Source organism: Monodelphis domestica, chromosome 2, assembly GCF_027887165.1.
Source record: "Monodelphis domestica isolate mMonDom1 chromosome 2, mMonDom1.pri, whole genome shotgun sequence".
NCBI classification, from domain to species: Eukaryota; Metazoa; Chordata; class Mammalia; order Didelphimorphia; family Didelphidae; genus Monodelphis; species Monodelphis domestica.
Genome location: NC_077228.1, coordinates 537452795 through 537479531, shown reverse-complemented (window position 1 = coordinate 537479531; position 26737 = coordinate 537452795). Strand labels below are relative to the sequence as shown.

The 26737-nt window shown below is 46.0% G+C and overlaps 1 protein-coding gene across 1 annotated transcript in view; it reads right to left on the bottom strand.

Annotated features, from left to right (window-relative positions):
• The window catches only part of ASB18 (ankyrin repeat and SOCS box containing 18), a 74236-nt gene extending 47742 nt beyond the window's left edge, over positions 1 to 26494 (bottom strand). The window contains 1 exon segment of the mRNA XM_007486071.2: positions 26265 to 26494. Coding sequence (XP_007486133.2) covers positions 26265 to 26469 — 205 coding nt within the window. The 5' untranslated portion in view covers positions 26470 to 26494.
• Between the last annotated feature and the right edge of the window lie 243 nt (positions 26495 to 26737).

Below are 26737 nucleotides of genomic sequence, written 5' to 3'. Positions count from 1 at the left end.
GTAGGTCCTTAATATAAGCTCTCAACTACTTCCACATGACTGAAAAGTGATATATCATGTGGAGGAAGAGTTAGATTCATTCCAATTAGTCTTAGCAGAAGTTTCAAAGAGGCAAAATTAGGTTTAATGTCAGGAAAAAGTCATTAATGAGAGCTGTCCAAAGGAATGGGTTTCCTCAGAGCTACTGGCTTCCTCTTCCTTGGAGGATCGAATGATTGACTCCCTTCCAGGTGTGACAAGGAAATCACTTTAAAAGACTGATATATATATTAATTTAAGTTATGAATGTTGGAAATTTCTCCATTGGGAAATTTCCAACATTCATAAGTCTAAGAAATTTTAAGGTTTACACAGGTATATTGTGGTGAGGGATATGGGATGGACCGTCTGGCCACAAAACCCTTCCAGCTCTGACATTTTGGGATCCGTTTCTTTGGTCAGTAATTGGACTTGAACAAGAGCTACGCAGGATGAAGAGGTACGGAGGGCTGATATCTAGAGTGGAGAAGGGATCACACACACAGGTGAGATAGCCGGCCCAATGGAGTCTGCATGTATTGCATGCTGGGGTTCAACAGTCATTATTAAAGGGATTTTAACCCTCAACCCCTGGTTCATAGGCTATTCAAAATCTATTCTGCTTTGGTTTTCTGGACCTAGTTCCATCGCACTGGTGGCCCATGTGGCCCCCCATTGCCCTCTCAATGGGACGGCCTATTATCTTAGTGCTATGGTAACAGTTTGTCTTATTGAGCTTGTTCTCTGCATGGTTTCTTCATTTGGGGGCAGGGTGGGTAGTGCCAAGTTTTCCAGGGCCCACTCCATTTCATTCCATTATTATTTCCTTTCAAATTGATTACAATTCATTAGGAGGCAACATGATCCAGTGACGTTTTTGAAAGCATGCCATATTTGGAGTAGGAGAGCCTAACTCAGATGTTGGCTCTGCCACTTCCTTCCTGTACGGCGGTGGGCAAATTGCCATCTCCAGGCTTCGGCTTCCTCATTTGTCAAATGATGGAACAGGGCAAATGGAGTGTAAGGTCCCAGTCTGTGCCTGGAGGAGCCCGAGGTGTGTGCTATGTACCAGAAGCTAGCCATATACAGACAAAAGAGGACACAGGCGCTCCCCTCAAGGAGCTTCCATTTTACTGGGGTTTACTGGGGGAAAATGGACCCAAGCACAAGGCGCTTTCTAGAGAATACCAACAAATGGGATGGGATGGGGGGGGCTTCTTTGGGAGGTGTCACTGGGGCTGTACTCAAGATGCCAGGGAGTCTCTGAAGATGAGGTGATGAGGAAGGGCACTCCAGGCATGGGGGCTAGCCTGGACAAAAATGCAGAAGGAGGAATGTCAGCCAGAGGAAACAACTAGCCGGGGAACCAGGTTCATTTATAATACAGTTTAGAAAATGGGTGATTTCCATCTTCTCTCTATTCCTTCTACCCTTAGCTTTCAGCAGCCCCATCCAGAGGTCAGCAGTGTGTGCTCTCTGTCTCTGTCTTTGTCTCCCTCCCCCATCTCTGTGTCTCAATGTTTTTCTCTGTCTCTGTCTCTCTCTATCTCTGTCTCTCTGTCTCTTCTCCTCTGTCTGTCTCTGTCTTTCTCTCTGTCTCTCTGTCTCTGTCTCTCTGTCTCCCCCCCTCCCCCTCGCCTCTCTGTCTTTGTCTCTCTCTGTGTTGCTGTGTGGGGATGCTGAGGAGATGGATCTTTCTGGATCTCTCTTCCTTGAGTCTGAATCTCCCATCCAGAGGTGGTGGTCTGTGGTCATAGATTTGCATTAAATAGGCTTAGAGCTCAAGGGGCCATGGAGACCATTCCTGGGGCCGTGGAGCCTCTTAAAAGGAGGGTTCTTCTCTTCTCCCAGCCCTCTTAGTATTTCCACCAGATCTGTATTGCAGACAGGTTTAGCACACCCTAAATGAAGCTTGTGTTTCTTTGTTTAAGGAGGGGCAGAATTCCTGGGTCAGACACAGGTCTTTCTCACAAACTAACTTCCTTTTTTTCTGCATTTGCTTCACATCTGGTCACACAGTCCCCTTCCAAATGGCCCCTCTCATCTCCTGTCTTCTTTCAGTGGATCTATAACTCCTACCTCAACTCTGCTCCAGGAGCACCTTTTTGTAGCTATTTGAAGGTGGGCAGAGCACTTTACCAATGGCATTTCATCCTTATAGCAGCCCATTTCATAGATGAGAAAACTGAGACCCAGATAAGCAGAGTGCCTCAGACAGGATTATTCTGTAATTAAGTGTTAGACGCAGGATATGAACCCAGGTATCTTCTACCCAGTGTTCCACTATGCTGTTTATAAAGTGTTCTAGGTAGGATTTGAACCCAAGATTTCCCTGACTTCAAATCCACCCATTAGCCACTGTTACACTGCCCTAGTGTGACAGCCCTTGGCACAGTACTAGGCACATAATAGGTGCTTAATAAATATTCTTTGACTCTCATTTTTAATGGAAATTATACCTGTCTACACAGAACTAATTTGCACCTACAAAACGACTCTAATAATAGCTAGCATTTCCGTAGTGCTCTAAGGCTTGCAGAGTACTTTACAAGTTTTATCTTATTTGATCCTCAAGTGCGGCTACTCTCCCCCTTTTACAGAGCAACAAACTGAGGAGGAGAGAGTTCGTACTTGTCGAGGATCACACAGTTAGTAAATGTTTGAGGTTGGATTTGAACTTGGGTCTTTCCAGGATCCCATAGTTAATAAGTGTCGGAGGCAGATTCAAATTAGCCTTCCCTCTCTTCTCTGAGCTGCTGAGCTGCCCATATGAGTCCATCATGAAGCCATTTATTAAGCCCCTCTCTGCCAACCGCTCACTGTGCTGAGAAACAGACATACGCAGGAAGGCACCATCTGCTCCCTGCTCTCAAGGAGCTCCCAGTCTCCTCTGCTTCTGTCCCTGCTCTCAAGGAGCTCCCAGTCTCCTCTGCTTCTGTCCCTGCTCTCAAGGAGCTCCCAGTCTCCTCTGCTTCTGTCCCTGCTCTCAAGGAGCTCCCAGTCTCCTCTGCTTCTGTCCCTGCTCTCAAGGAGCTCCCCGTCTCCTCTGCTTCTGTCCCTGCTCTCAAGGAGCTCCCAGTCTCCTCTGCTTCTGTCCCTGCTCTCAAGGAGCTCCCAGTCTCCTCTGCTTCTGTCCCTGCTCTCAAGGAGCTCCCAGTCTCCTCTGCTTCTGTCCCTGCTCTCAAGGAGCTCCCAGTCTCCTCTGCTTCTGTCCCTGCTCTCAAGGAGCTCCCAGTCTCCTCTGCTTCTGTCCCTGCTCTCAAGGAGCTCCCAGTCTCCTCTGCTTCTGTCCCTGCTCTCAAGGAGCTCCCAGTCTCCTCTGCTTCTGTCCCTGCTCTCAAGGAGCTCCCAGTCTCCTCTGCTTCTGTCCCTGCTCTCAAGGAGCTCCCCGTCTCCTCTGCTTCTGTCCCTGCTCTCAAGGAGCTCCCAGTCTCCTCTGCTTCTGTCCCTGCTCTCAAGGAGCTCCCAGTCTCCTCTGCTTCTGTCCCTGCTCTCAAGGAGCTCCCCGTCTCCTCTGCTTCTGTCCCTGCTCTCAAGGAGCTCCCCGTCTCCTCTGCTTCTCTATCTGTCGTGCCTGTTTGATGTGGCTGATGCTGACACAGCCTCTCTAAGGCCAGGTGGGATCCTTCTAAGCCTAGACCCCTGAGCAGTAGCAGCCTGGAACAACGGAAAAACGGCTCTTTGCCAATGAGCAAGTTACCTGAGAGCCCAAAAGTGGCTGGAGACTTCGCCTGCCATTCCATCTCATTCTTATGGATCTCAAAGACCACATTGGCATCTCCACAGTGCTGGGCCATCAGTGGCTGGAGGCTGCCTAGGTCTCCCGTGACCAGGGCTCTGTGGTACCGGACGGCAGGGCCAGGACGCCGACGGGGGTCTCTCTCCATCTTCTGAGAGATTCGCAGCACTGCCCTGCCTGGCTCTGGCAGCCTGTCCATGGCCATGCCGTGTATGTGAGCAGGAGCCCTCCTCCCGGGAGGGGAAAGCTGATCTTAGACAGCGGCACTGATTTCCATTGTCATCTCTCCATTGTAGTCTGGCCAGGGCTGATCAAGGGGGTATTTATAACTCCTGTGGGCTCGCAGGAGAATGCTGGCCTGATAGGACAGGGTCATGTGAATTTCTAGAGGCAGGAGCAGCCAGCCAGGACCTCCAGATGGCATGTGTCATGTTTATTGTAAACACGGCTACACCTATTGATTAAAAGCAAAAGAATCCGCCAACCTGGCAACCAGCATTCCTCTTCCCACGAGGAAGCCTTGTCACTCAGTTAGATTTGGAATCTGAGAAAGGAAAGCATTATATGCTTTTTGGGGGGGAGGGGCTCAGAGCTTTCATCAGTTTTTTAGAACTCCCAATGTGGAAATTCCCTTCACAATGCTGGTCATCGACTCATCTGAAACCTATAGTTCTTGAGAGTTGCCTGCTGCCCAGTGGTGTGAAGTGATCTGACCAGATGATCAAAGATAGGTAACTTTTCTGGGGCTTGATTACAAGAGATTGGGCCAGGGCTTCTCAAATTAGAGGAACTGACAGTTGTGGGAATGGGAGGCTCCAGTGTCAAACTCCATCCCAAAAGAGGAGATGATCTTCACATAGCTTGTGTGATTCCTAGGCAGGACTTGAATCCGGGTCTTTCTACACCTGAGATTGTCCCTCTGTCCACTGTCATGCTACTTCCTGACCAAAAATACTTAGGAAATTTAAATCATGTTATAGTAGAATTTGTATAATTGGAAAAAGAATCCTCTATCATCCAAGCTTTAAGTAGGAATTCTGCCCCCCCCCCCCGTCAGGTCAAGTGAACTGGTGTCAGGGGATCAAAGGCAGAGATCATGGGGATTGAGGAGGTTGGGGACCTGACAGTATTTGAAGGGACCTGGGAACGATAATAATAAGTAGGAAAAAAAGAGCTACACACATCATTTACAGAATCCTGGAAGGGGGGTGCTATTATTACCCCACTTTACAGATAAGAAATCTGAGACCTGGCTAGTCCCACAGCTAGTAAGTATCTGAGGCCAGCTTCCAATTCAGGTCTTCCTGACACCAAGTTCTGCACTTTGTCCTCTGTGTCCCCCAAGTGCCTCTGAAGAAGACGATGAACCAGGAACTGGGTTTATCGGAGAGGAGGAAGAGTGACATGGGTGCCCACGGATAATAGCAGTAAGAGTATTTATGGGATGGGATGAACTCTAGTGGCGGAAAGGTAGTTGCTTGGTGATAGGAGCAGAGAGAAGATGAGAAAGTAGGGAGCAGGAAGTCTGCCACCTCCCTCTCCTGGTCTCGTGTGGAAGGGGATAGGAGAGGAGGAGCAGACAGTCTTGGGGAGAGGGCTGAAAGATGGGGTGTCTTCAGGAGGAAGTGAGTGAGCCCCAGAAGATGGAAGGCACCTGAAAGGAATAGGAGACCTGGGAGGAAGGGCAGTTTGTTAACGATAGTGTAAGTTCCAGAAAGTACAGTGGGGGAGGACGGGGGCCAGATTTACTATGGGCATGGGGGCAGTAGCAGCTGTCATGCATTGACTTTGATGCTGATACTCCTAGATCCTGGGGCTTCTTGTATGACATAGGCCCAATGGGACCCTGGAGAGGGCATCTAGGTGGGGGATCAGGTCAGACGGACCTAGGGTAGGGAGAAGAAGAGTGCCCCATTGGGCATTGGCACCAGGGAGAAGCCCATCCTGATTCTGCCTCTGTCCATTATGAACGTTACTCAGGAAACATCTCTACTTGGAGAAGAAAACAGATATAGAGTGGATTCTAATTCAAAACAGAGAATGTCCAAAGACCAATCAATTCTCCTGGGGCTTGATTACAAGAGATCGGACCAAGGGTTCTCAGATTAGAGGGGCTGAGAGTTGTGGGGATGGACCGATCCAGTCTGAACTCCATTTGAAAAGATGAGATAGTCATCAGTCATAAGAATCAGTGATGTTTAAAGCACTTGCACAAGTGATCTCCAATGAGCCTTCCAACCAAGATGGCACAATTATCCAATAGTTGAGGAAAGTGAGAAACCTGTTCAGTGTCACACATTAAGTCTGAGAGAGGTGTCTGAGGTGAGATTTGAACCCAGGGCTTCCCCACTCCTCTGGGATAGTCTTTGAAGACCTATGATCATGCCTAGCGTCCAGTACAGGATGTCTGTGATAGGACACATCTGTGAAAAGGCTAACTAGGCAGCTTTCTTTCAAGCCCTCCAGCTCTCACCCACCATGGGTTCCTCCTGCCTTTCTGTTTTAAAATTCCAGAGCTGTTCTGCTCATGCTAATAACATTTCCCTGCTCTTAGGGGGCTTCAGTTCTCAGAGGGTAGTCGCTTTGTCATCCTTTCATTTTTTGGAGACTGATTATGTTGATAATTAGGCTGATTTCTGAAAACTCTGGTGAGAGCCTCTCTGGATTGGACTGGAGTCCAGCTGGGGAGTGGCCCATTGGGTGGGATTTCTCCTGTACCTGCCTGGTCTCTCCGGCCACAGGCTATTTGGAAAGGTGGAGAGGACACTGAAGGTAAACCTCAGGAGGACATCCATTCCCTGCAGGTTTCTGTGCTAAGATTAGCTTCCCCGGCATGATTTATCTAGAGCTCCTGAAATCCCCAAGTAGAGGGCCAGCGGGAAGCTGCTCCCAAAGCAGGCTGGCTTCTTGGTAGAGAGCTTTAAAAATAGCCCATGGCGGCCCCCACTGGGCCCGTGAGCTGTGAATGGAATGAACACCAACAGGCTGTCTGGGTGAGCTAAGGACCTGGGGGACATGGGAGAAATATCAGCACCCAGCCCTTAGAGCCGAATCTCCAGCAGAAGAAACTTCAGCAGCTCTGGAGGTCAATCCTTGGGAGCTTGGGCAAGGCACTTAAGATCTCTAGGCCTTGATGTCCACTCCTGCAAGATGAGGTTGGATTAGGTGACCTTCAAGGCCCCTCCCTGCTTGAGATCAAGGACCCTAAGATCTTGTATTTCAGCCAGACAAAAAGTCACCCAGGAATGGCTTGGAGCCTTGCAGTGGAGGGCACTTAGCCTCTCCCTTGGGAGGGATCCCTGGGAGTTTTAGGAAGGCAGACTTAGTTTTGGTGTCACCAAAATCTTCCTACTGTTGAGACCTGTTTAATTAGTCAGTTGGTCAAAGAGCACTTCTTAAGTACTTCCTGCAAGCTCTGAGAGGCAGATTCACTCAAGAGGAGAGAAAGAGTTATCTTCAGAGCCAGTAAGACTTGAGTTCATATCTTACCAATGATCCATCTTGGCTGCGCGATCCTGGGCAAATCCCTTCATTTCTTGGTGATCCAGGCACTTCTCCGAGATGAAAAATGCAGAGGGCACGAGGCCCCACCTTGGCAAAGGGGGTGCCCATATCTCGGAATTTCTCAGATCAATGAAGTCCCACATTGAGTCCCCATCCAGATGCCTAAGTCCTTGCTGTATTGGCGAACACAGAGAACTCTGGTGGGCTGCTCACATTGTATGAATGCCAGACATGTTTGCCTAAGAGACTGCTTTGTGGAGAACTCACAGGGAGGCCAGAAGAAGTGATGAGGACACTCTCAAGGTCTCTCTGAAGAACTTTGGTAGGGCTTGTGGGAGATGCTGGCACAGGACCATCCAGCATGGCGGACCCTCATCCAAGAAGGTGCTCTACGCAAAGCAGAATTGCAGTAGCTCGAAAGAAAATGAGATGCACAGATTTAGAGCCAGTGTTCAAACGGGCTATTTGATCCCAAGAGATCTCCCGGGCTCTTATTGGTCAGATCAGTCCCAATGGGTCACATTAAGCCCCGCAGAGTTATGTCACTGTGGTTCTCTTCGAGGATGAAGGGCAGCCAGCATCCTTGCTAGAGGCCTGGAGTGCAAAGAAAGACAAGAACAAGGTCCCCATTCCCGAGAGGTTCATATTCATGCCAGGGAGGAAGCATACAAATAACTAAGTCTCTGCAAGATACATACAGAATAGATGGAAGGTAATCTCGGAAGGGAAGATCTTAGCTGGGGTGTGGGGCGGAGCTGGGATGAGGAGAGGAGGCTGGGAAAGTCTTCCTGCAGAAGGTGAGATTTCAGCTTCATTTTGAAGAAGGCCAGAGAATCCCAGAGGCAGATGTGACCATGGAAGGCACTGAAGACTTGGGGAACGGCCAGGGCAAAGGCGCAGAGGTGAGAGATGGGGGGTTGCCTGTGAGGAACCATTCATGCCTAAAACTTCCAATAAAGATTATCCCTTTCCCACAAGATGGCCCTTCAAATCGGTACATACAACTAGCAGATTCCCCCTTCCTCTTGTTAAACCAAACGAAACCAAACCAGAAAGCCCCTGAAGACAAGTCGATTTCTTATTTTAAGAAAGCAAACAGGTCCTATGTTCCCTTGGCCTGAATAAATACTTTTGACCGAGGAGGGACTGCTAGATGGAACATGGGGCTGAGCCCTGGATTTGGCATCAGGAAGACCTGAGTTCAAATCCTACCTCATACAATTACTAGCTTTATGACTCTGGGCAAATCAGGTCTTCTGGCCTCGGTTTCTTTAAATGTAAAACTAATAATAAATAAACAAATGACAATATGCTAATTAACATTTAACTTTCAAGGCTGTTATAAGTATCAAATGAGGCAATATTCAGAAAGTCCTTGGCAAGTCTTGATAGGCTGGATTAATGCTGGCTCTTATTAAGGAGACCTTGGCCCTTGCATTGTACCAGGTTGTCCATTCCTACCTGCCCACCTCAGTGTGTGTTTCCCCCCTGCCCCTACCTTGATGCTAGGACTTCTTCCATCATCTCAGCCTCTACTATCATATACAATCATTGTGTTATTGAATGAGGACAGTTTTACATAGCACTTTACCTCTATTTTTCCATTTGCTTCTTCTAGGCAAATATGATCAGCCTCTTCCTCCCCCTCTTCAATTTGGTGGATGGGGTCAAAGGCTAAGAGGGGTTGGCATGGCCTGTCCTGCATCACCCAGATGCTAAGAAGCAAAGCCCAGACTTCTGATTTTGAGTTTTGGAGTGTGAATTCTGGGCCCTCTCCCAGAATCCTGCTGTCTCATATCCTCAGAGCATCATTATTTTACTCAGACTGGAAGGGCCCCCTCCCCTGGGGATCGATGCTGCCCTCGCCCCAGCCCACACAGATCCCCATTTCCTTCAGTTCATTTTTGCTCTCCTCATGATAAACCCACAATCCTCACTTTATTATCCTCTGTCTCTTTCAACAGTTATTTCACATTTTTCCATCCATGACTGGGCCGCTGGTCTTGGACACACAAATCCCATCTTTTTAGCTTTGGGATTCTCCTGGAGATTTCCGGGCAATCAAAATTTTAAAAGACCCAAAGGACACTGGAGAGAAGGAAGGCTGGGCACAGGCAAGCGGTCTCACCTTCTCAATGATGACTTTGAGTAAAAAGTCATGTAAAGAATGTTACGAGGGTCAGATGAGATAATCTATGAAAAGCCCATCAGAATTCTCAGAGCTCTCCATAAATGCTAGCTTCGCTCGAGTTAAATGAGGGATATTATCTAGGATTCATATCAGCAGAAAAGGAGGCGGAAGCATTATGGATTTAAAAAAAATAATCCTTGTCTTCTGCCTTAAAACAAATACTAAGTATTGGTTCCAAGGCAGAAGAGTGGTAAAGGTAGGCAATTGGAGTTAAGTGACTTACTCAGGGGCACACATCTAGGAAGTATCTGAAGACAGATTTGAACCCAGGATCTGGCATTCTATCCACGGAGCCACCTAGCTGCTCCTGGATGAAATCATGTATTGAGAGGGAGGGATGAAAGATGGACATTCTTAGGATCATGTTGGTACCGTCAAAAATGATAGGACCCAGAGGAAGGACTTCAGCACATTGGATAGTTCTATGGAGGTTGCAAGAGTCAATCAGTCAAACTATAAACATGTATTAAGTATTTACTATGTTCTAGGTATTGGAAGACAAATCAAACAGGCCCTGCCCTCAAGGGACTTGTAGTCTATTGGAGAAACAGAAAATATAAGATGGACAGAGATTCCTTTCAATGAGATCCTGGGTTCACTAAAGACTCTAAACCCAAGAATCTCCCCAACTAGATGAGTCTTAGGTTATTCTCTGTAGCACCTAATACAACAAGAAGCAGTGGGGTGGAAAGAGTAGTGGGATTGGATATCTGGGACTTAGTTTCAAATTTGGTTTCTTGGGCGACCTTGGAAAGTCACCTAACTCTCTGGGCCTCAGTCTTCTCATCTGATGATACCCTAAATGGCCTCTGTGGCCCTGTCCAGCTGGGATCTTGAGTTACAGGACTCAAGGACTCCCTCATTGGCCTTTACTTGCCTTGGTGTTCAATGGGACTCCTTGGCCAGTATATACTGTCTCAAGCTGGTATCTGACCCTAGCCCAGGTGCTGGTTGAGACACTGGGGTCTGAGAACTAGGAATGCCTGTCCTGCTGCCCTCCCACCTCCCAACCAGGACTGTGATATTGGCTGGTTGCTGTTTCCTACAGGTGTGATGAATGCCCAGCTACCCTCTGCATCTCCCATGTATGAACTGGGCTGCCATTGTTTGGTATGACCCAACTAAACTTGGGATGAGCTGAATGTGTAGAACCCAGCTTCAGTGTCATCTCACACTGACTGTCACCTTCCATGATGCCAGGGCCAAGTGGCCAAAGGCTTCCTTTCCTAATGTGAAAAGTGGGAAGAAAGAGCCTTTATCCTAGCAGGGCTTGGAGCCAGCACCCAATGCCAATCTAGGATAACTCATGTTGCTTCCAGAGACTAGCAGGAGGGTCCAGCTCCCTCCAGTCAGCCTGTTTGGACTTTCAACCCTCATAATCCTAATGTGGCCCCATGGACACTGGTCATCCACTCTACTGGGGCATGGCTCCCATGAGGAGCTGGGCTGCTGGGACTGGGGGCCAGGCTGGAGTGAATTTCTTGGGCTATTATGCAGTTGGTATGATTTCTCCCAATAGACTCAGCTTTCTTTGTCCCTTCCATCCTCTCTCCCTTTCTCTTTCTCTCCCTTTCTCTCTCTCTCTCTCTCTCTCTCTCTCTCTCTCTCTCTCTCTCTCTCTCTCTCTCTCTCTCTCTCTCTCTCTCTCTCTCTCTCCCTTTCTCTTTCTCTCCCTTTCTCTTTCTCTCCCTTTCTCTCTCTCTCTCTCTCTCTCTCTCTCTCTCTCTCTCTCTCTCTCTCTCTCTCTCTCTCTCTCTCTCTCTCTCTCTCTCTCTCTCCTCCCTCTCTCTCTCTCTCTCTCTCTCTCCCTCCCTCCCTCCCTCCCTTTCTCTTCCTCTTTCTTACTTCAATTGCTATAGAAAAAATGCTTGATTCTGAATGGGCAGCGGGGGCAGTCAGAGAACATACACTGATAATCAGATGAACTGAAATCACAACCACACATACAACATACACACTCAAACACATACATGAGCACACAATCACATATATAAGTATCACCACATGCATATACAGCATAGAGAGACAAACAAATATGATATAGACTCATACAAATACATATGAACACATACACCACAATAGGCAATCATACAATTCAAATCACAGGCATATATTGCATATAAACAAACAACACACATGTGCATAAAATATATTCATGTAAACAGATACATGGAAACATACATACACAGAAGCACAATACATTTGAACAAACACCTACAAAACACAATGACAACTAATCATTCACACAAAGACATATATACAACATACACACTCAAATGCTTGTACAGAAAATATACAACATAGCACACATGCATGAAACACACATGAACACACATGCATACAAACTACACATCACACGTACAAAAATGCAAATATGAAGAAACATAGAAAATATAACTAATTTATATATAAATCTCACATAAATGGACAGTTCATATAATAAATACATGAACACCAAACAGATATGTGTTGAACCCCCCCCACACAACAAACACAGAAGCACACACACATGCACTTATAACTTATACACAAATGCACATGTCTAACCTTACACACAAGGACACAAACACCCATGGACAAAATAAGCGCACACTCACAAATGTTAGTCACACACACATAGTGCCTCTGGCACTAGTCACATATACATTAATCTCTAAGATCTGAACATAGCTTAACCTTCGTCCTGAATACCAATGTTTGTGCCGTACACCTCACTGAACACGACATTAACACGTTTTACTTCCTTCCATCAAGTGAGTCTATTAATAATGACTTAGATTGTCGGCTCTGATTTCACATTATTAGGAGAACTCATTGGCATCTTGTGGCAGAGGGTGTGATATCCTCCCCCACACACACACACTCATAGACACACTCACATAGACACAGACACACTCATGCACACAGATACACTCACACAAACTTATACAGATTCATAGACACACTCGGAATCACACAGACACACACAGATACACAGACTTACACACACAGACACATAGACACACACACAAACACACACAAATACACAGATACAGACACACACAAACACTCACACAAACACACACAGACACACTCACAAACACACAGACTCACACAGACACACACTCAAACTCACACACACAAACACACACACAAACACTCACACAGACTCACACAGACACACAAACACTCAGACTCACACACACAAACACACACACAAACACTCACACAGACACAGACACACACACAATCACTCAGACTCACACAGACACACACTCAGATGCACACACACAAACACACAGACACAGACACACTCACAAACACACAGACTCACACAGACACACAAACACTCAGACTCACACACACAAACACACACACAAACACTCACACAGACACAGACACACACACAAACACTCAGACTCACACACACAAACACACACCCAGACACAGACACACAAACACTCAGACTCACACACAAACACCCACACAGACACAGACACACACACACACACTCAGACACACACACAAACACACAGACACAGACACACTCACAAACACTCACACAGACACACTCACAAACACTCACACAAACACCCAGACTCTTACACACACACACAAACACACACTCAGACACAGACACACAAACACTCAGACTCACACACACAAACACAGATACAGACACACTCACAAATACTCACTCAGATTTGCACAGACACAGACAGACACACAGACACACTCACACAAATGCCTACACACATATACACGAAACACACCCCTTCAGTCCCTCTGGTGCTGCAGCTGCTGAGCTCCCCATTCTAGACAAAGCTGAGCATCTTGACTGCTCTCTTGTCCTCAGGTCTTGAGCTAGACCATGGGCCAGCTCAGTTGGAGACTTGCTCCCTAGGGATGGGCTCCCATCATTGGAAATGGAAGCATGAGTGGCTCTGCTCACCTGGTCCAGAAGCCAGGTCCTGCTCTGATAGCACTGCTGAGGCCCCAGAAGGAAAACTGGAGGCACCAGATTATGGCAGGTCCTTCTTGGTTAGAAGGCTTTGCATGCCAGGCCATGTATAGGGTCATCCCCAGACTGGCCACAAGGGGGGGGTGGATTTTTCAGTCTTGGCACCTTTCAAAAAATAATTGCTAGTTTTGAGGGGTTGCAATCTGTGAGGTGCACCTCCACTGATGAGCTGCAGAGACCTGGAAGATTCAAGGAGTGCTTCCTCTGCTCTCATCACTCCCAACGCCTCATGATGACTCTTTTGCCTTTTCTTAATTGTCATTCTCCAATCTTGGGTTAAGCTCATTGTGGTGTTTGGTGTTGGAGAACCTGGTTCAAGTCCAAGCTTTGTCTTCCACTAAGTCCCTTAACCTCTTTGGGTTTTACTTTTCCTTATAAATTGGAAGAGTTAAACTAGATGATTATTAGGCAACTAGGTGATGTAGTGGATAGAGTGTTAGACCTGGAGTCAGGAATACCTGAGTTCAAATTTGGCCTTAGAGAATGTATACGCTGTATGACCCTGAGCAAGTCACTTTACTCAGTTTCCCTCCATTTCCTCATCTATAAAATGAGAAGAAAATGACAAACCATCTAGTATCTTTGCCAAGAAAACCCCAAATGGGCTCATGAAGAGTCAGACATGGCTGAAACAACTGGATAAGATGACTAGACGATTAGAGGAGATTCCCTACAACTATACAGATGCCACTTCCCTGATGAACCAATCAATAAATTGATGTGCGTACAATAAGCATCCTGTGTGCCAGGAACTGGGTTAGGATCCAGGGTTACAAATACAAAGAATGAAAAGCTTCCACCTCTTGAGGAGCTGATTCTGTCAAAGACAGGAGGCAGGACTCTCTTAAGGAATCACGAATCTGTATTGGGCTCCACATCACACTGTTGCCATGTTTTAAGCTTGAAGTCCACTGAAACACTCAGACCTTTTCCAGAATTCTGTCAAGTCACGCTCCACCATGTTACACTGCCACTGATTTTTGAATCTATTTTACTGAGATATTTTTATCCATTTAGATGTCATCCCACCAGATGCTGCCCAATGGTTCAACCAGTCATGATTTCTGTGTGTGTGTGTGTGTGTGTGTGTGTGTGTGTGTGTGTGTGTGTGTACTCTGTTAGGCAGTGTGTTAGCATTCCTTCCTAGCTTTGTGTCATCTGCAGAGCTAAGCAGGGGGCCACTCCACACTTTAGTGACAAAAGCTAGGGGGCAATAGACAATCTCTTGGCTAGACATCTCATATTGGAAACTTCATGTATTGAGAACACTCTGAGGTCTGTGGGGAGAAGAGCCATCTCCCAACGACTGAATGGTCAGAATATATGAACAGACATTCTTCAGATGAAGAAACCAAAACCATGTGAGGGAACATGAAACAATGCTCGAATCACCTTTGTTGAGGGAAATGCAAACCAAGATGTGTGTTATCATCTCACCCCCATCAGATGGGCTAAAATGATAAAAGGGCAAAATGACAAATGTTGGAGGGAGTGTAGAAACATGGCGACACCGAGGCATTGTTGCTGGGACTGTGAACTGGTCCAGCCATTTTGGAGAGCGGTTTGGAAGTATGCCCAGAGAGTTCTAAAACTGGGTGTGCCCTTAGAGCCAGCATCTCTAGGGCTATTTCCTAAGAAGATCAGGGATAAAGGAAAAGAACCCACAGGTTCCAAATATTGACGGCTGCTCTCTCTGCAATGACAAAGAACCAGAAATGGAGGGACGTCAATGGCTAAACACATTGTGGCATATGATTAGGATGGAACGCTACTGTACCACAAGAAACGATGAGCAGACTAATGAAAGAACCCCAACAACCTTGGAAAGAACTGCATGAGATAATGGAGAGCAAAACATGTAGAACCAAGAGAACATTCTAAACAGCTACAGATGAGTATTTGAAGGATACCGCGGGAATGTTCACCTCCAGAAATGAACTGAAACATGGAAGCACCAAAGACATCGTCTCTGTATTTGCCAGCTGATGCTTTCTATGGTGTGGGGAGGGGGAAAGGGGTGGGGCAGAGATCTCTGAAAATAAATTCTATTAATAAAATAAAGAAAGAGAAGGTTCAAGGAAGGAAGGAAGAAAGAAACCCAAGGGGGCAGGTGATCCCTAAGGAGCCCATTTGGGCTGACGTTCAGGTCCTAAAGTGGTGTGGGCTGCCTTCGGTGGTCGAGAGCTCTGTCTCTGGGCATCTCCAAGCAGAGGCTGGATGCCCCTTTGTCAGAGAAATGGAAGAAAGGATGCTTATTTAGGTACCTGCTGTATGAGAGGCCATGAGCCCCATGCCGTGAAACTGATCTGTGTGGTGGAAGCCACTCTCATGGCGGCCAGAGCCCCAGGACGGAGGGAGAGTGGCAAACAGATGTGTATCAGCGGCATCCATCTTCCTTTATTAGTCTGCTCTCCAATGTCCTGGTTTGGTCGTGGCATGGCAGCCTGGGGCTCCCTAGCTGATTGGAGGCTGGGATGAAGGACGAAGCCCGGAGGGCTTCCCTGTCCAGTGTGCCCATGGCCCCTGGAGTGTGTGAGGTGGCCATGCCTAGCATCCCAGTGCCAAGCCCCCTATTCATGGGCCAAACAGCTCCGCGGAATGTCCTGGGGCAGCAGCAGATGAATCCTGTGATTCTCAGGGTTGGGAGGCCCTTTTTGGCTCCTCCAGCCAGTTCTTTGACTGGAACCATTTTCTCCCTAAATGAATTAACAATATTCAAAGGTAATCTGCTGTTATTGCCGGGAAGTGTATTCCTAATAAATCCCACTTGATCTGGGCAAATCAGTTCAGGCGGTGCATAATTGAGTCTGCTCGCAAGGACTTGAGCAAGAATTCCGCAATCAGCGTTAATTAAGGAGATGGGACAATAATTCCTGCATAATTTCGGAGCTTTTCCTGGCTTGTGAATCACGGTAATAAGGGCAGTGCTCAGGCTGGTGCTGGGCTGCTGTCATTAGAGGCTGATTTATAAGCACTTAGGAGGCTCTAATTTCCTTGAGCTTGGAGCAGGGTCTCCCGACCCCCAATCCCCTCATAGAGAGGGGGCTTCAGATACAAAGGGGGGAGGGCATCTAGGGATGCCATCTTTGTCACTCCTTTCATAATGGATTTGGAGAGAAATGTTTAATCCCATCCTCAATCCTTTGTGACCTTGGAAAGTGCCACTGGACTTCAGTTACTGCCTGTGTAAAATGAGGGGTGGCAGGAGATGATCTCTGTGGGCCCTCCCAGATCTAAATCTATGATCATAGGATTTAGTCCTGGAAAAGGCCTTCAGGATCATCCAGCCTAGCCCCCTGGTTTTACAGGAGAGACAGTGGCCCAGAGAAGTTGTGACTTGCCTAAAGTCCTACAGCCAGAATTTGAACTCAGGTCCTTTGACTATATTCGATATTCTTTACACTGGACCAAATGATCTTTTTAACTTCTTTCCCTCCTGTCCACTCATTTGTTGCTGCTGATGTTGTTGTTGTTCTTGATGACCCAGCAGAAATGGTCAGCTTCATGAAGGCCACAGACTGAGATGAAGTCAATGACATCTAAGGAAATGTCTGAGGGAGACATCAGCTGTTCAGTCCTGTTTTTGCAAACTTTGCAGCAGAAGCACCTGCCCTCGTAGACTCATTCTTCCATTCAGGAAGAATTTATTCTACGCCTACTATGGTGTGCCAGGCATCTGACTAGTCACTAGGGAGACAAAGGCATGAATGGGACAGCTCTGGAGGAATTTAGGGGGGAAGTACCACCTGTGTGCACACACAATACAGAAAAGGATACACAGTGACTGGGAGGGGAGCCCTGCCTTCAGTTAGTCAGTCTACAAGCATTCACGGAGTGTCATTTATGAATCCCCAGGCACTTTGGGTTCAAAGACAAATGATCCCACAAAGAGCTTCTATCCTATTGGGAGGAGTCAGTCCTTCTGTGAATAAATAGGTGCAAAATGCACACAAAGTAATTGGAAGGGGACACTTGACAACTGAGACCACTCCATCCCTGGGGAAATTGCTCAACACAGTGCCTGGCACACAGTAGGAGCTTAATAATGCTGGCTGATGAGCTTCAGATCCTCAGCTGTCTATTGGATAGGTCCATCTGTATGTTCCACGGGTGCCTCAGGCTCAACATGCTGAAAGTGGCACTCATTATCTCCCCCCTTCTCCCTCTTCAAGCTTTTCTGGTTCTCCTGAGCATCTCCTCCTCCTCCTCCTCCTCCTCCTCCTCCTCCTCCTCCTCCTCCTCCTCCTCCTCCTCCCAATCTCAGTCAGCCCAGACACTGCTAAAGTTCGGAAAAGCTGAGTTCAAAGACTGACTCTCCATCACTTATTGGCTTATGGCATTGGGCAAGCCACTTAACTTCTCTTGGCCTCAGTTTACTCATTTGTAAGAAGGAAAAACTAATCAATTTACCTAATGGCATTGTAGGGCTCCTATGAGAGTTGCAAACCTTAACGGGTTCTACAAATGTTGACATCACTTATTGCCTTGTCCATTCTACCTCCATACCTTGGGTATCTCTTATCTGCCCATTTCTCCTCACTCACATGGTTATCACCCTAGTTTAGACTCTCATCACCTATAATCTACTATTTCAGTAACCTCCTAACAGGTCTCCTTGCTTCTAGTCTCTCTCTCCCCTCCACAAAACCCTTCACTGGCTGCTAATATAATCTTTCTAATGATCACATCAGTCAAGGTCACTCTCCAGCTCAAAGACCTCAAATGGTTGTCACTGCCTGTCATTTTCTCTTTCCCTAATTCTACACCTGGAATCCCCCCTCCCTCTCTCCCTTCCTCCCCCTCCTCCCCCCTCTCGCCCAGTCTCAAAGGAAGAAGCAATCTCTGCATTTGCCAAGGCCAGCCTCTCTGCTTCCTTTGCTTCCTACTTTCTAGCATCCTCGGGAGTCTGACCCCCAATAATCCACGTCTTCTTCGGACTTCAGTATCTCTTCATCCACCGGTTCCTCCTCTTTTGCTTATACATAGCCAGGCATTCCTTGGAAATATTGCAGATTCCTCAATAAATATCACAGTAAAGCAAGTCATGTTTTGGGGAGTTTCCTGATGCATATAAAAGTCATACTTGCATGCCACTGCCATCTACTAAGTGTGTGTGCTAGTATTATGTCGAAAAACCAATTCATATATGCCTTATTTAAAACTGGTTTGTTGCTAAAGAGTGTTCAGCATTGTCTGAGCCTTTAGCTATGGCCTTACTCCTCTGTGGTCCTCAGTCAGTGTCTCTACTCTCTCATATCCTGCTCACTTTATGATACTTTGCCACTGGGAATGTTCAGGGTTCCCAGAAGTCTCCTAATGGCTAAGTCCCAGGGCCCACATTCAGTCCTCATCCCAGATGACCTCTTTGTGGGTTTGAATGCCATGGACCACTCAAGTGGCTTTGAATTCTGGCTCTCCTATCTCTTCTGGCCATCCTTGTAGCCCTTGACTTTGGAGTTATTGCAGTTTCTCTTGTTTCTTCTCCTAGCTGTCCAATGGGTCTTTCTCAGTGACCTCTCTGAAATCATCAGCCCCCTCCCACCCTGGATCTGCGACTGTCTCTCCAGGCTCTTTCCCAGGCTTCTTCCTCTTTTCCCGCCAAGTAAATAATTACTGTGTCCCTGAGTCTGCCACCTCTCTATCTGGTAATGGGTGGCCAATTTCATCGTCTCTGGAGCTGTGATTGGTAGCAGTGTGGATCCTTTCAGCAGGAAGCCAGTCCTAATCCCCCAGACTGATGGATCTTCCCTCCAACATTCCCCCATTCAGTCTCATCCTAGACTAGCTTGCGAAGTCATTGAAGGCGTGACCTCTGCTCCTCAGTCTTCTCCCTCCAACAGGACTTTGTTCTGGCCCTTTCACAAGGAGTGTGTGAATGGATGAAGGAACTCAAGAGTGAATGGTCCTGGCCAGTAGTGCGGGTAAACAGCGTCACCCAAGTGTTGGCCCCACAGAGCCTACGATCTATTTTAGGATAGGCTAAGAGTCTACTGTTACTGCTTCATGGCACTAAACCATGGTCTTATTGATTTGAGTGAGCAAGCAGTTCTTAAGCACTAGCAAGGTCCAGTGGAAAATCAGAAGGTTCTGAGATCAGAAGGCCTGGGCTCATGTCTCACTCCAGATGTTTGCTCCCTGTGTGGCCAGGAGCAGGTCACTTGTGCCCTCTGAGTCCTCTTTTGTGTGGTGGGGGTGGGGAGCATGCTCGATGGTCTCTGAGCTTCCTTCTAGATCTACACTGATGAGCTGGTCACCTACTCTATTGCAAGCACTGTGCCTGATGTTGGGGAATAATAACAAAGGAAGCCCCTGGCTAATGAGAGAGACACGATTTGGTGAATAAATACAGAAGGGAAAAGTCCAGTAAGTGGAGGAAGCAGAAAGACCTTGTCTGGGTGTTGGCACCTGAAAATACTTGGGAGTATTTTCAAAACCCCAAACAAAACTCCCCGAATTCTCTCACCCTTCCATGCCAGTTCATCCCTCCCCATCATCCAGCAGGGGTTTCAATTACCCGAACAAAAAATCAGCAAGCATTTCCAAAATGCTTACCATGTACTAGGCACTGGGGCTAACAATATTGGGTACTTGCCCTCAAGGAGCTTACACACATTGCCACTGGTCTTTAAAACAAAATAAAACCCTTACCTTCCATCTTAGAATCAATACTGTGTATTGGTTCCTAGGCAGAACAGTAAGCACTGGGGTGACTTGCCCAGGGTCACACAACTAGGAAGTGTCTGAGGCCAAATCTGAATCCAGGACCTCCCATCTTCAGGTCTGGTTCTCTATGCACTAAGTCACCTAGCTGCCCCTACCCTCATTTTTCAGATTAGGAGAGAGGAGGCTCTGAGCAGTCACCCAGCTCAGTGAGTGCTTTCTCCCCATCTCCCTGTTGCCTCTTAGGTGGGGTCATATGTAAACAGCGATGAGATTTTAGGATAATCTACTCCAATCTCCCTTATTTTACAGGCAAGAAAGCTAAGGTCACATGAAGTCATAGATGCCAGGATTTCAAGCCAGTAATTATTTAGTTCAGCCCCTCACTTGATGGATAGACAGAAAGCCAGCCAGCCAGCCAGCCAGATGAGTTCCTAAGCATTTACTGTTTGCCAGACACGGTGCTAAGTGTGCGGGATACAACTGAAAACAAGACAGTGGCAGCATCAGCCCTCAAGGAGCTCACATTCTGCCCAGGGGGTGGGCAGCAGGGGGTGATGGGGAGAGGACCGGAAGTAGAGTGAGTCCCTGGCTTCAGGAGAATGAGGTAAAAGCTGATCACAGCCTGCTGCCTCAGGGGCAGAACCCAAGGTTTGGTTGGCTAAAGAGGTCAGAGAAGCATAGACTTTGAGGTGGAATGGACCAAAGAAGCCAGCTAGTTGGAGCTCCTCCTCTTTCAGGTGAGGAAACTGAGGGTCTGGGAAGTTGAGGGCCTTGCCCAAGGCCAGCAGCAGTGCTGGGATTCCAAGCCAAGTCTTCTGGCTCCAGAGTCAGGTGCCAGCCAGCCCATTGTCCCCTTTGACCTGTGCTTTGAAATGAGGAGCCAAGTGGACGTGTTATAAGCTTCTCTTCTCTTCTCTTCTCTTCTCTTGCTTTCCTGGGGCAGAGGGCATTTTAAATAAAAAGCTCCCTGTGCCATTTCTTTCACTCACTTCTAGATGCTCAGGTCCCAATGGCTCCAAACATAACTTCATGCACCGCGTGTCCTATTTCAATCAGGAATTCAAGTGCCATTTTGACTTTCTTACAACAGATCAGTCATGAAATCATGGAATGCTGACACCCTTAATAATGGCAATTAGTAATCAGTTGTCTCATACGTCCTCTGATTACGATCGAATGTGATGGGAGGGAAGGTAATGGCCCAACCCACTCCCCCTTCCTTTCATCAGGTATTTTCTTTTGGTGCTTATCATTCCAAAAAGAAGAGAAAAGGACAATGGGCTAGCCTCCACCTGGGAATAGAGACTTGGGGGAACCAAAAGGTAGAAATAAGCATTTTGCCAGGTGGAAGCAATACTAATAACAGATCTTCCTATTCCTATGATGTTTCAATTTACAAAGCACTTGCCTCACAATAAACCTTCAAGGTAGGTAGTACAGGTATTATTATCTTCATTTTAAAGTCAAGGGAACTGAGGGGAAATGATTGTCCAGGTCCAAATAGCTAGTAAGTGAGTGAGCATCCACAAATTCCTCTAGAATTCCTTTCTTTTTCCTTCTTCTCTCCTTCCTTCTCCAAAAACAACAACAGTAACAACCTTACCTTCTGTAATAGTAACAGTTTAAGACAGAAGAGTGGCAAGAGCTAAGTAATTTTGTTTTTTAAGTGACTCACCGAGGTTCCCAGTGTATTCAGTGTATTCACTATTCTTTTCAAATCATTTGATAGTGCTTAGTGATAGGACTAGATTTGGGAAACAAGAAAGGAGAAGAAAAAGATGATCCTAAGAATCTGATTCTGAATTCTGGGAGAATGGCAGATGGAAGAATTGGTGGAAATTGAGAAGGTGCAGAGGAAACACTCATCTTGGTACAATGATGGCAAGTTAAGTTTTGGATATATTGAGTTTCTTGGGACAATGAAGTCTAGGATATAAATTTCTGGTACAAAGTAGAGGATGTGAGTCTGGAGCTTGGCAGAGAAGATTAAACTAGAAACGTGGGTTTGAAATTCAATTACAAAACCACCTCACACCTAGCAGATTGGCTAACATGACAGCAAAGGAAAGTAATAAATGCTGGAGAGGATGTGGCAAAATTGGGATACTAATGCAAGGTTGGTGGAGTTGTGAATTGATCCATTCATTCTGGAGGGCAATTTGGAACTATGCCCAAAGGGTGATAAAAGACTGTCTGCCCTTTGATCCAGCCATACCAATGCTGGGTTTATATCCGAAAGAGACAATAAGGAAAAAGACCTGTATAAGAATATTCATAGCTGTGCTTTTTGTGGTGGCAAAAAATTGGAAAATGAGGGGATGCCCTTCAATTGGGAAATGGTTGGACACATTGTGGTATCTGAGGGTGATGGAATACTATTGTGCTCAAAGGAATAATGAACTGGAGGGATTCTATGTGAACTGGGACGACCTCCAGGAATTGATGCAGAGTGAGAGGAGCAGAACCAGGAGGACATTGTACACAGAAACTGATACACTGTGGCACAATCAAATATAATGGACTTCTCTACTAGCAGCAAAGCAATGATCCAGAACAATTTGGAGGAACTTGTGAGAAAGAATGTATCCACATCCAGAGAAAGAACTGTGCGAGCAGAAACACAGAAGAAAAACAACAGCTTGATCACGAGTTTGATGGGGACATGACTGGGGAATGTAAACTCTAAGCTATCACCCTGGTGCAAATATCAATAATATGGAAAAAAGGTCTTGATCAATGATACATGTAAAATCAACTTGAGTTGCTCATTGGCTACAGGAGGGGGGCAGGGAAAGAACATGAATCATGTAACCATGGAAAAATATTCTAAATTAATTTAAAAATTAAATTACAAAGACAAAGCAGTTGAAATCATATGAATAAAATCTTTGAGGAAAGAATACAGGATAGAGACTTCAGGATATCATGAAAGTCTTTGACTAGTGATCTATATCATTCTTTTTGGAAAATTTCTGCCCACTATTTCTAGCTAATGATTCCTAGTTAGTTCTCATTGATTTGATTTGTTTGACTTATGAATCCCATAATTATAAGGAAGGGTACTCTTCACAGTACCCAGAAATGCATAATGTTGTATCCCCTCCTGTACAAGGAGTTTTATCCATATCTGGTCACTGTCATCTAAGAGTTCATGGTCTAAGACTGTGGAAACAGAGATGTTGATACTTAGATACAGGAGATACAAACAATGAAATAGCCATTAGAACAATAAACATTATAACTATGAGCCTGTTTTCTAACATCTGGACTTAACATGAAACATATTTTATGTTGCCAGGGGTCAAGAGGAAGAGTTCAAATCACTTCTGTCTTGTTAATGGCCTCCACTAAAAGTAACTTCTAGGAAATCTCAGAATATAATTTAAGTTTTATAGACATTTGTAGCTCATATTGAGGTCTCTGAAGATGTATATAAAAGGATCTCCAGAACCTGCCTTTACAAGCATTCAAAGCAACAATGAATATTACAGATATAGGACAGTCTTTATTCCACTTCATAGAAAATTCAGTAAACATGTAAAGATCTCAGAGTGGTCCATAAGCAATTATTATAATTCTTCTCTATCAATGAGTCTCAGCTATCCATAGGGTCCTCCAGTTCTCTAGCCTTATAGCACCACTCTGTGGTTTAGATTCTCCTTTGATGAGAAATGACCTTGGACCTGCTAGTAGGACAATCCCCTGACTTTCCAGTGAATTCCTATTTTTACCTCATTGACGTACACATTCATTCTTATGGTCCTGTCTTGAGAAGCTAGACTTCCCCTGAAAGGGAAATGATCTTATTCCAGGTAGCAATCAGTCCCAGCTCTTGACCAATCATCTTGGAACCTCAATGAATCTTCTTTCAATTTGTTTTCCTTTCTCTTTCTTGAGTCTTTTCACCACTCAGCTCCTTTCCTTCCTGTTTCTGATCATTTACTTGTAATCTAAACAAATGGGCAACTAGTGGTGCAGTGGATAGAGTTTTGGACCTAGAATCAAGAAGGTGGAAGTTCAAATTTGGACTCAAACATTTTCTCACTTTGTTTTCCTGAGTAAGTCATTCAAGCATTTGCTGTCTCACTTCCATTATTTGTAAAGTGAGGGGATTGGATTTAAGGGCCTCTAAAGTCCCTTCCAGGTCTAAATTTATAATCCTATGACCTTAAGTCATGTAAATTCTCTGAGCCTCAGTTTCATCCTTTGTAAAAAGAAGAGCTTCAAGTTGATAATAAAGTCATTTTCACATGTAGATGGTCAAAACTAATCCATATCTAGATGGCCTCTACGTCTCCTTTCATATCTAAATCTATGATCCTTCAAGATATGTCTGTGTTTAAAAATCTTTTTTCCTACTCTGTACAGTTCAGAGACAAACACTAAACATATGAATAATACTCATTTTCTATATACAGTCATATGCACAACTCATTGAGCTGGTGCATTGGTGCCTTTCACTTGAGCAGATGCTGCAAACAGAAAATGAGCTTGGCCCAGAATTTCACAGAAGAAAGGAAGCTGCTGGATTGCCTTTGGGAAATGGGGCAGTGCTTTTAATGCCCCCTCCAACCTTTTCTCTGAGACAAAGGTCCTAACACCCATAGGCTTCCTGTAATGTTGCATGGCTGAATAATGGAACGATACAGGATCCGGAGGACTAAAACAGAGATTTACCCCAAAGATAATGGAAATATGCATGGTGGGCATAAGCAGGCAATGACATAGCTCAAACAGGGAGTCACACAGGCAAAATGTCATCAAAGAATTGGATGACCAGAAAGAAGATAAGCTGGTCATGAGAGTGAAGGATAAGCAATGGATAGACCCATGCTCTATTACTATCTTCGATAGGAAGGTGGGCCCTTTGTGATGAATTTTTGGGAGGACATGCCCAAGAATCGCATGAGGAGAATACTGGTCTGCCTTCATGCTGGAGCCTCCCAAATCAATGAGATGGCATCTAGTGTGTTGGAGCAGAATTATGAGTGTCATCCCTCATCCCAAAATGTTTTGTTTTATATATACTAATCTTAAGTTGTGCCTTTTCTTCCAATACAATGTAAGTTTCTTGAGGGCTGGGACTCTTGTTTTTGTCTTTGCACAATATTTGGTACTGTGGAGACCTTTAATAAGCTCTTATTGATCAATTGATTGAGTAATCAACCAACACAGAAAGACTGATTGATGAAGATCAGACAGATTATAGGCAGCCTTCTTGGCTCCCCCATCAGGCCTTCAAGAGAAGGATCACAGAACTTCTTGGTGATGCCTCTCCCTGCCTTGGATCACACCAATATGACTCAGGAGAGACACTTCACTTCCAGACCAAGACCTTCAAGGATTTTGCTGGCATGGGTGCTCCCTCCGGTGAAACATTACAAACCCTCTGTGCCTTACTTACTACACAGGCCTTGTGAGATTATGTGATCAAAATGTTCCTCATCTCCTGACCACTGCAGGTCAATGGGAGTGAGTCCATATCCCGAGATGCATCGAGGAACTGGAAGAGACATCAGAGGCCATCGAGGCTAACCCTCTTATTTTACAGAGGAGGATACCAAAGCCCAGAGGGGTGAAATGACTTTTCCAGGGCCATACAGATAATGACAATGATGGATTGGAACCCAGGGCCATTGATTACAAATCTAGCACCTTTTACTATATACTTTTGTCCTTGCCGTGTTTTTCCTTCTGCCACTAACTTTCTGCAAACCAAGTCTATGACTCGAAATGTACCTTTTTCATTACTAGAGCTGTTCCTTTGTCCAAGAACTTGAGAAGGCATCCATAATAGCGAACAACCCAAAGAATGTTTCAAGGGCAGCACCAGGATTTTATTCCAGTGATTCTCTGGACACTGCACAGAAAGGACAAAGCCTCATCTAGCTCACATGCTCATGACTCTAGGAATCCAGCAAGGTGTTTGGGAGAGGGAGCCAACGAAGGTGCTGCCCAGCTTAGAGGCGTATTTAGGCCACTCTGACTTACTGCTAAAAGACAACCAGGCATTCAAGTCACAAACATTCTCCTTCCCTTGATCTCCTGCCCTTCTCCTTTCTCTCCTGGGTCCTGTCACCCATTGGGAGCCAGCCACCGACATGCTTGGCATTTCATGCTTTCAAATAGAGCTCATTCATTCCAGTTACCTACTAGAACCAAGGGGTGCAGAGGCGCATCGGGCTCTTTCATCCAGTCATCATTGGCTAGTTCAATAATAGCATTCACATGCTTCACTTCAGTACAGATCAAATCCAGCACTGCCTTCTCATCCCCGGCTTCCAGGGAGGACTTTAATCTCCTCACCAGACCGGAGTTGAGCGGGTAGTCAGGAAGACAGTCCGAGCTGGACATTTTTAGCAAGTTCGACTGCGGCAGAATATGCTTCTCAATTGAGTCCAAAGTGAGCAGCTGTCACTGGGAGAGTGTGGTGGGGGGAGGAAAGGGGCTATAAATAGCATCAGCTCAGCTCCAATTACTGATTACCATAAGTGGGGATTGAGGCGCTAGTCCAGTCCTCCCCTCCCAAAGGGTTTGTTTGGTTTTGATCAGGTCCAATGAGGATGACCCCAGTGTGGGTGCTTGTGGGAAGAGAGCCAGAGGGCAAGAAGGGATTGGGGAA